The 10,702-nt window shown below is 45.0% G+C and overlaps 1 protein-coding gene across 1 annotated transcript; it reads right to left on the bottom strand.

Moving 5' to 3' along the window:
* Positions 1–900: 900 nt before the first annotated feature.
* prkx (protein kinase X-linked) lies at positions 901–9,991 on the bottom strand. The gene is made up of 8 exons (XM_076142307.1): positions 9,287–9,991; positions 6,955–7,123; positions 4,828–5,091; positions 3,435–3,554; positions 2,804–2,899; positions 1,922–1,979; positions 1,737–1,814; positions 901–1,518 (listed from the first exon to the last, which is right to left on the bottom strand). Exons 1-8 carry the CDS (start codon positions 9,426–9,428, stop codon positions 1,393–1,395), a joined length of 1,053 nt encoding a protein of 350 aa, XP_075998422.1. The 5' UTR covers positions 9,429–9,991; the 3' UTR covers positions 901–1,392.
* Between the last annotated feature and the right edge of the window lie 711 nt (positions 9,992–10,702).

Below are 10,702 nucleotides of genomic sequence, written 5' to 3'. Positions count from 1 at the left end.
TGAATTCCCAGAAAAGTATTGTTGTGTCCATATTTTAATGGTAATACTTTCAAAAACCCTCAAAAATCTGTTTTTTTTTCTTCCAATCTCCACATTTAAAGTTGACTTTCATTTAAAAATGTGGACTTTTCTGAGAATTTAATCTCTGAATTAACTTTTACAGTGAAATTGTCTGAGTGTAACTGCAGCCTTCTAGACTTGTAGTTTAGCAGGACAACAAAGGACAAAAGCCGCATATGTGGTTGACGCCCTGATGGATGAATTGAGGCATCGGGGGTGTGTTGTGTTCTGATGACAGGGATCACACACAGCCACGCCGCCTGAGTGATCCAGGAAAGGCCGGGTTGTTATTAGCACACATCACAGGCCATGTAAACAAGCCGACCCTGTGGTTTGACTCAGGTGGGGCTTCACCAGGATAATAACACTGATGTGAGGCCGCAGCCAGACACCTGAACGTCAAACTCCTGACACACTCCAACACACTCAGCCTGGCGTAAACCACCACAAATAATCAATACAGTACATCAATCGCCTGTGAGTAGTGTCATGTTTTTCCAGAAGCATTTGGAATATTTCATCATTTCAGAAAATGTCCATGACAGGAAGACACATTTTCAAGTAATCCATTTCAAAACTCTGTTTTACCAATACAGGGTTTAATTTAAATTATGACATTGATTTACAGCTGCTATCCTCATTTTAAGCTAAGATGAAAGATACAGTTAGTAACCATAATGTAAACAAAGGGGTGCCTGCCACATCTTTTGATGCAGGGACAAACATTAAACAACTGAATCAGATTTTTCTATTAAAGCTCAAAGTTTGTGAGCACTGATAAAACAGATTCTCATTCAGGATTTGCTGACAATCACAAAATCCTCTTTTTGGAGCGTTAACCGAACTAAGATTGACCCTAATCTAAATATTTAGTTCATGTTTAAGCGTGAAACGAGGCCTCTGCTACTTTAAGCCTCATTGAAACATAGACATTATACTCAAATTTTGATGAAGGCACGGAATTTTATGGGTCATTCTTGACACATAAACCAACGTGATCATGATTGGACAGGATGTGAGCTAGGGTCCATCTGTGCACATAAAAAACCCCAAAAAGAACCTCTCAGTTCACATCAAATATAAAACATGAACATATATTTAAAAAACAAAACCCTGAACAGTCATTTGGTTTCGATGGAACCAGATTTTTTTGCATAATATTAGAAGGCTCAGAGAAAGAAAAATTAAATAAAAAAAAAACCCCAGCGAAGGTTTGAAGATTACACAGATAAGTAGAAATATAAAAAGCAACCTGTCACAGCGTGTAGCCTGACCAGTAACAGTCTATGTAACAGTAACGTGTCACGTGGGTGAGCGAGCCTCGTCGACGGCTCAGAAGTTCTTGAAGATCTCCAGGTCCTTCGGGGGCATCGGGGGGTCTTTCTTCCAGTCGTCCTCAGGGTACACGTCAAAGTTGGAAGTGTCGCCCTCGTGGGTGACCTTAGGAAGTATGGGTGGCTGTGGAGACGTTGCCACGTTCAAGTTCACATTCAGTTTGCAAACAAGACATTTGAAAAGTCGATCCAAAAGGAATAATTGTTGGAAAAGCCAGAGCATTTTTCAATTCAATTACAATAAGATGCATAATGCACATCATCACCGCGGGGTTTCATGCTGGTCAGATAAATAATCTTGAATTCCATAAAGATTGAAGGAGAGAATCAGAGTTTAATCACCTTGAGCTTCCTCAGAGGAACAGCCTCCCAGTCCACCATCTTAAACCATCGGTGCTTCTTCACGTCATCGGCTCCATTCTGAGACACACACACACACACACACACACACCATTGTCTGAGATCTAATGTCCATCTGTCCATCTTTGCGTGCGTGCGTGCCATGGGGGTCTGCGGGGGGGACTGACCTTCATGTTGCCCAGCCTCCGGGCTCGATCGATCACCAGAAACTTCTTGATGAGGTCTCTGAGAAAAGAAAAGAAACCTTCAGTGCGCGCGTGTGACTCTGACAAGAACACTCTCCACGACATAATATCAAAAAAACCAGCTCACACTTGTCAGAACATCAAACACACTTTCACCACATTCTGCACCAACTTACTATGAGCATAAAGACGTTCATGCTCCAGCCATTTCCATGAGCTCGTACTCGGATTACTCTGATTACTGGCAACAATCTGCAATGCATTCTATATCTGAATCTGTTTCCGGTTTCCCATGATCAAAGCGAGCACGAGGATAGGTCAGCTTAACCACAAGAAAAGCTCATTTGAAGTGACTCTTACACTTAGACTCTTAGACAGAGTGAATGAGGTCACACTGAGACAAATCTACGGCCTCACTTAGCATCACTGTCTCTGCTGCATGCCTGCAGGCCTCTGGAGGAACTTTCCACCCTCAAGTGACTGCGTGGGAGTGCTGAGGGTGGAAATATCTAAAATCCAGATGATAAGTACCACTTTTAACGAGAAGCTGTGGGTTCACTGAGTAATCGAAGGAGTGTGTGTGTGTGTGTGTGTGTGTGTGTGTGTGTGTGTGTGTGTGTGTGTGTGTGTGTGTGTGTGTGTGTGTATAACAGCTGAGCCTACAGGCACATCACTTGCACAGACACGACTAATCATCTCACACATTCCAGCACCTTGCAGCATTGTGGCACAGTGTGTCTGGCTCCAGGTTAGCTGGGTGTGTCGTCTCAGAGCGCCGCCTGCAGGGCGGCTGGCGGACTCCCACAATGCAGCCGCTGCCGTGCTGATTGTGTGTGGCCATTGTATGGTTTCAAGCTTACTTACTTGACATAAAAATCCAGATGACGCGGGAACTCTAACTTTCCAGCAAGGATCTTCTGGTAGATTCCAAACGGATTGTCGTCAAAGAATGGTGGATACCTGAAAACAGAAAGCAATCTTTGGTCCGGCAAACGCCGACAAAAACAGAGGTCGTGTTGGAAATGGGGAATCACACGGCAACAGCTCATAGCGACCGCTGATGATAAACTGTAAGAGCGGGTTTTGGGATATTTCCTCATTTTCTGAGGCTCAGCGTAACGGCCAGCGATGTTGTAATCACTCATGTGTGTGTTTGTGAGCGTGGACTTCTACATTCAGGCGGCTAACAGCTACAGGACTTCTGCTCCATGCTTTTCCCAGCGCTCCCGCTCCTCTTGTCTGCTCTGGCCTGGACAAGTCATTACCCACAAATTACATAATGGGACTGCCGGGAAACGCGTTACACACCAAGCAGACAGGCGTGCCATCACACCGGTGTGTCACACTCGGCAAACCTACATTTCTATGCGAGCACTTTCCTCCTGAGACTGTCTGAGGTCTTCTGGCTCTGTAATGTTCTGTGAGGACAGAGTGTCCAGTCAGAGCCGCTCTTGTGAAGGAGAGCGTCCCCTTGTGTTTAACGTCAGCCACTTACCCAGCCAGCATTTCAAAGACGAGGATGCCTAAAGCCCACCAGTCCACCGCTCGACCGTGACCTTTGCTCTGGATGACCTCAGGGGCCAGATACTCCGGAGTGCCACAGAGCGTCCAGGTCCTGCTCATATGAGGACAGAGGGACAGAAGAGGAAAAACAGTTTAGAGGTGCATTTCAAACGCTCTGCTGACTTTCTGGGTCATTCTTTACTTCATGAGTAAACACAAACACACGTCAGCCTGTCTTGGACTCTATTATTTAACAGGAGATATGTGATCATGCCTCGTCTTCCTCGCCACCTGCTGTGTCAGTGTGTCCACACCCTACACCAGGGGTCGGGAACCTATGGCTCCATATATGGCTCTTTCAATGACTGCATATGGCTCACAGACAGTTCTAAGCGGACATTGTCAAACACGCATGCGGCTCTTTGCCGGCTGACGACCGGATTCCTGTTGCACTGGAAAGACAACACCCACAGGTAAAGGGATCCAGCTGCTCCATCTGACCTGCATGTGTGCTTCTCTATAGTGCTTCTAAGATATAGTAGTGGTGTGTGTATAGTGATCACTCTGGAGGACGGGATGGACAGCAGACGCCAAGCAGAGAGCAGGACAACGAGACACGCCGTCCGGCTGACAGTGCAGCAAACATAACGTGTCGTCTGTGAACGCCACTTGTCCTCTGATGGAGAGCACTTGGCCAACATCACCTGGTTAATGACCTCTTTCCGCCAGTTTCCATGGCAACGGGCATTTGTATGGAAATGATGGGGGCCTGTCAGAGGCGCGAGGAGGCTCCTGATCTCAGGGGAATCAACCGCCGGGACATTTCTGGCTAATGTGAGGAGCCGTGGAGGCACGTTCATAATATGGGGAGGAGGGGTTGAGGGCCGCATTCTGCCAGCAGGGGGCGTTTGGCTCTTTCTGCAGAATCCCTCAGCTTGTGCTTCCTGACGTCTCACAGGCCGGGTGAGCACTTTGTTGCTCCCGTACGGACAAGCTGCTCCCACAACGGCTCGATAGGGTCGAGACCCGCCGCCTGCCGCGGTCAATCCATTACACTGCTCTGCTTTCAGAAATTGGGAGCGGCGCTTTGGGTCACCGTCCTGTTGTGGAATTGAATTGGCTCCAATCAAGCGGGTGATGGCGCGGCGCTGCAAAATGGAGGGTTAACCTTCCTGCTGTCAGGCTCATTCTGCCAATTCACCACCACCTATGGTTAACATGAGTGTAATTTCTTGGAGTTGGGGTTTGTATAGACTTAAATGAACTATTGTTGATTTAAGCTCCCTGATCCCCTTGAGCACATTTGTAACACTCATATATCTGTCAATTTCTTACATTCCATCTTCTACCTCTGATTTGCAAAGACCTTCTCATTCCCCTGTCACCTGTCAGAGAGCTTCTTAGCGAAGCCGAAGTCGGTGAGGCGTATGTGGCCCTCGCTGTCCAGCAAGATGTTCTCTGGCTTCAGGTCGCGGTAGACAATCTCTTTGGCGTGGAGGTACTCGATGGCGCACACTATCTCCACGGTGTAGAAGAGCCCGGTGCCGTTGCTAAAGCGCCCGCGGTTGCGCAGGTAGCTGAAGAGCTCGCCGCCCGGCACGTAGTCCATCAGCATGTACAAGAAACGCTCGTCGTGATGGGTCCAAAACCTGGAACATGCAGAGAAATCAGTGAGAACCGGAACATAAAGTATGAATCTGATGCTTTGTTTTGCTTCAGTTCGTGGTCCTGGACATCTTGTGTTTGCATTGTTGCTTACACACATTTACATATATACACACACACCGCGTTCCAAATTATGATGCAAATTGGATTGAAGTATCATAAACAAACATTTTTTTGTTGTTCAATTATATTCACCAGTGGTTTTGTGTCTCAGGGCTCTTTGGATCATTGAAATCAATCTCAGACACCTGTGGTAATTAGTTTGCCAGGTGAGCCCAATCAAAGGAGAACTACTTAAGAAGGACGTTCCACATTATTAAGCAGGCCAAAGGTTTCAAGCAATATGGGAAGAAAAAGGATCTCTCTGCTGCCGAAAAGTCTCAAATAGTGCAATACCTTGGACAAGGTATGAAAACATGAAATATTTCCCCAAGACTTAAGCGTGATCATCGTACTGTGAAGAGATTTGCGGCTGATTCAGAGCGCAGACGGGGTCGTGCAGATAAAGGCATAATGAGGAAGGTTTCGGCCAGACAAATTCATCGGGTTAGGAGAGCAGCTGCTAAAATGCCATCACAAAGCAGCAAACAGGTATCTGAAGCCGCTGGTGCCTCTGGAGTCCCGCAAACCTCAAGGTGTAGGATCCTCCAGAGGTTTGCAGTTGTGCATAAACCTACTATTCGGCCACCTAAACAATGCTCACAAGCAGAAACGGTTGCAGTGGGATCAGAAATACATGAAGACTCATTTTCAAACAGTCTTGTTTACTGATGAGTGTCTTAAACCCTGGTTGGTCCAGATGGATAGAGTAGTGGATGGCCACCATGTCCCAACAAGGCTGCAACGTCAGCAAGGAGGTGGCAAAGTTATGTTTTGGGCCGGAATCATGGGGAGAGAGCTGGAGGTGTGAAAATGACCTCGGCAAAGTATGTAGGGTTTCTGAATGACCACTTTCTTCTGTGGTACAAAAAGAAGAAGCGTGCCTTCCGTGGTAAAATCATCTCATGCATGACAATGCACCTTCTCATGCTGCAAAGAAAAGGAGATAAACTCATGGTGTGGCCCCCATCTTCCCCTGACCTTAACCCTATTGAGAACCTTTGGAGCATCCTCAAGCAAAAGATCTGTGAGGGTGGGAGGCAGTTCAGATCAAAACAGCAGCTCTGGGAGGCTATTCTGACATCCTGCAAAGAAGTTCAACCAGAAACTCTCCAAAAACTCAGAAGTACAATGGATGCAAGAATTGTGAAGGTGATATCAAAGATGTTTACATGTAACTTGGCCTATTAAGGTGTTTTTGATTGAAATGGCTTTTGATTTCAGTAAATATGACCTCCTAATGCTGCAAATTCAACAAATGGGCATTTTTAGTTCTTTACAACCTATAAAATGTTTTGAAACTCTGTTGTGCATAATCATTTGGAACAGTGCATTTTGAGAAAAAAAATACTGTTATCATTGGGAGGTTTGTTCAATACAATTTGAATTATACTATATAATTATACAATATAACGGTTGAGGACTTGAAAATTATACTGACTGTCATTTGCATCGACTATTTAGGAAAATCTGAGAAAAATATCACTTGCATAATAATTTGGAACGCGGTGTAAACACACTCACTTGCACTCAACAACAAAGCAGGAAACACGTCAGTCAGTCAGTGCAACAACAGTCAGTCGTGTCAGTTTGACATCAGGATTCAGGTTAACTAGTCTGGAGGAGCCACGTTCAGCTTCTTCCAACAGAGATAGTCAGCAATTCAGCTCCTCATTTCAAAACTTTTGATGTTTTCACCCAAAGGAACATGAGTCACAGCATAACACTGCTGAGGGGAGATGACTCACAGGCGAATGAGGAAGGCGTGGTTGACTTCTGTCAGCACCTCCTTCTCGTTGTGGACGTGCTGCTCCTGCTTCAGCCGGATCACGTCGGTGATCTTCATCTGCTTGAGGGCGAGGAAGGCCTTGCTCTTCTTGTCCTTGACCAGGAAGACGCGACCAAAGGTCCCCGTGCCTGAGGCAATGGAGACAGTAGGGGATGATTAGCCAACATGGCAACTCTGCCACGGCGCGCAGGGGGGAAACACAGGATTCAAGATAAAAGCTTATTTTAGAAGCTCGTCCTACATTGATATGGAGAACGCAACGCTTCATCTCCGGATGGGGATGAGGATGCCGTGTCTGCACAATTGATGCAATTGTTTGTGTTTTCTAATCAATTATTAGCCAAACACTGAAGAATCTCACACACACACACACACACACACACACACACACACACACACACACACACACACACACACACACACACACACACACACACACACACACACACACACACACACACACACACACACACACACACACACACACACACACACACACACACACACACACACACACACACACACACACACACCGTTTGGTTTAGGCCATAAGCTAAACCCTGTATGATGGAAGAGAAAGCCCTGTCACTATAAGCCCTGGATCAATCAGAGCATCAACATAAGCACAATACCACAACACTAAGCCTTCCTCCCAGTGAAACCGCTTCAACTGGACAAAATAAAACAATGTGCAGCCTTGTTGTGTAGATAAGTGACTGGTATTAAGGTGACCCGTCAACCAATCCAGCCTGCTGCGTTGCCTGCACAGCCAATCTGCTCTCTGGAGTCACAGGCTCTGCAGGTCTAGCAGGTGTGAAAGCAGGTTGGGGCAGCTAGTTGTTAAACTAAAACCACAGCCTGCTGAGAACACAAACAACTCCAAGACCAAGTAACGAGTAAACCTTCACAACCAGCTGGAGAAACATGCTGCGATGAACTACCATCACCTGGTTTACATGTGCAACTAGTTCATTGGACTTGGCTGCACTTTGGTCCAGAATGGCCTCAGCTTTAGTGGATCGGCCGTCACTGTTGAGATGGGACTCCTGCAGCTTCCTCTTGGAGCGTGTTAGAGGAACATGTTAGGAGTATTTGCCATTTCCTTCCTTGGGATGTGTACTTGCTTGTCACAACAAGTATCAGCCAGTATGAGTCACATATTTAGACTGCTGCAGCTCTGTAACGGAACGCTCCATGTGCTCCCCGGATACAATGACGCCCGGTCTTGGGTGCTTTTCCCTATTGCCATGGCAACACATTGACGGCGGTAAAAATTCAGGAGCGTCAGGTGAACAACTCACAATGGCACACTTGTGATACGCGGTGCTAGTGACCTGTCAACTGAAACATTGTGACTTGTACACTTGTAGCAATATAAGTTTAGCTTTTTTGTTGCTTTATATTAACTACTACATTTTATTGGAAAATCTATTTATCATCAAATAAAAAAGTAACAAAAATAATACACAAGTTGAATTTCATTGTTGGTACATTACATTACATTACGATCATTTAGCAGACGAGTTTATCCAAAGCGACTTACATTACATTACCACCCATTACAGAGGGGGGAGCAATTGAGGGTTCGATGCCTTGCTCAGGGGCACCTCGGCAGGGACTCGAACCGGTGACCCTCCGATTCCCAAGCGGGTCATCCAGTGATTGTACACTGGACAGGAGTGCGATCAAGAAACAATGTAACGTAAGCATGACTCAGGTACCTTACTTTCCATGAGAGGTAACACTACACACCTGAAAATAGAATAACAATCCTTCAGTTCTACAAACTAACATCCAAGGCACAGAAGCCTCTCACTTTAATTTTAGCTTTAGAGTAAAAACAAAAAAAAAACATTTTTTTGAAAATTATATTTAGGAAAACAAACAGCAGAGGATGAGAGACTTCATCGCTGCCCATCCTCGCCACAGGCTGAAAACCCATCCCCTCAAGAGACACTACCCGGATGCACCCTCTTAGGACATCACCTATTTTGTCCTAGCTCGTGCTTTTCTGATGCACTCATTTGTTTTCTAAATTGTCTTTTTTTCTCCTCATTTGTCTAGGTACCCAAGTTATTGCACTCCTACTCTAGCACTAGTTATGCTCTTAGCTGTTGGTTTTGGAAGGAAATGCACTTACGATTTCTTGTGACCTGAAGTTCTTTTGCCTACCTATGTTGAACGCACTTATTGGAAGTCGCTTTGGATAAAAGACTGTAATGTAATGTAATCTTCAAAAGTGATTACAACGTATTATCAAGCGCGACACACACACGCACGCGCACACTCACCCACGGTGGCGATCGTCTCCAGCTCATCCAGGCTGTATTTCCGGCCGCAGGGTGCAGCTTCCCCGGCCAAGCTGCGCCCGTTGCTCTTGCTGTCCTTCAGGCTCTCACTGTTCAGCCCGCCCTTCACTTTGGACGCCGCCATATCTTCTTATTTGCCAAACCAAGGCTACAACGCGGATCTGTAAACACCCAACAAGGCTCATGCCGGTGGGCTCGACATTGTTTGGAAGCAGCGAGTTGTTTTAATGGAGGCTCATCTTCTTTGTCTAGCTTTGGCAGCGTAGGAGTGTTTGTCAGACATTAGGTGGGGTCTTTCACACGGTCAAAGCAGCTTCGCGTTGGCTTTTCTCTTAAAACTCCACACTAACACACACACACACAGCGAAGGGAACGGGAGGAGCAGGAGCGGCTGGAGGACGAGGCAGCGCGGCACAGGTGCGCCGCACCGGCCCGCAGCAGCTTCAGCTTGTCCAGTTAGCAGCTAACAACAGTAGTCTCCGTAACATGGAGAGAACCGCAGTGCGAAGCGGCGCTGGAGCAGTCTGGAGCCGCCGCAGTGTGACAGTCTACGGCAAAGGAAAGTCAACAAACCCGCCTTGACGAGTCCCGTCACTTTGTGCACTTCAGGCAGCTGTTATCTACATTGTTTTTCGGCTGTGATAACCTCAGCCGGCGTCTCTCGGTCTCCGTCTGTCCGCATGAACCAGGAAGACGAATCTCTTTCCGGTCAGCTCTTTCGAAGTAAAACTCAGTATGTCTTAGTAACAGACTTCTAAAGAACATTTTTCTGCGAGCATTCACACATTCACATAACTTTTAAGACTTTTGTCTCAGTGATTTCTTGTTTATTATACAACCCTTTAATTCAAACTCATTTTATGTAGTGCTTACGTGTTTCTGTATTATAATAATAATAATAATAATAATACTAATAATAATAATAATTATTATTGTTTAAGAAATAAATAGTAATAATAATTATTATTTAAGAAATAAATAGTAATAATAATTATTATTTAAGAAATAATAATAATTATAATTATAATTATAATAATAATTATTATTATTATTTTTATTATTATGTGAGTTCAAGTCAACTGAAATTGTCTGTTTATGTTTGTACAATGCAAAGTAAGGAGAAATATTCTGATGAGCACATTAACTCACATGATAAGTCTACACACACACTCCTCCCCTAACCTCCTACAGTAAGTAATGAATGAAAGATCTGGTCAACAAAACATGATAATACTATACTACTGGTGATTATCCGGATAATTCACCATGCAGTTATTTAAGAAATAAAGAAAATTTAAACAAAAGATTCTGATACCTCTTAAAATAAATAATAGTTTGCCCCTCAATTTAAAATTAACATTCATTTACATTATGTTAATCATAAAGTCATAAAATTTA

This window comes from Genypterus blacodes, unplaced genomic scaffold (genome assembly GCF_046128005.1).
Source record: "Genypterus blacodes isolate CSIRO-AG114 ecotype Tasmania unplaced genomic scaffold, CSIRO-AGI_Gbla_v1 ptg000002l_1, whole genome shotgun sequence".
Taxonomy (NCBI): domain Eukaryota; kingdom Metazoa; phylum Chordata; class Actinopteri; order Ophidiiformes; family Ophidiidae; genus Genypterus; species Genypterus blacodes.
This window is presented reverse-complemented; position numbering and strand designations above follow the sequence as displayed.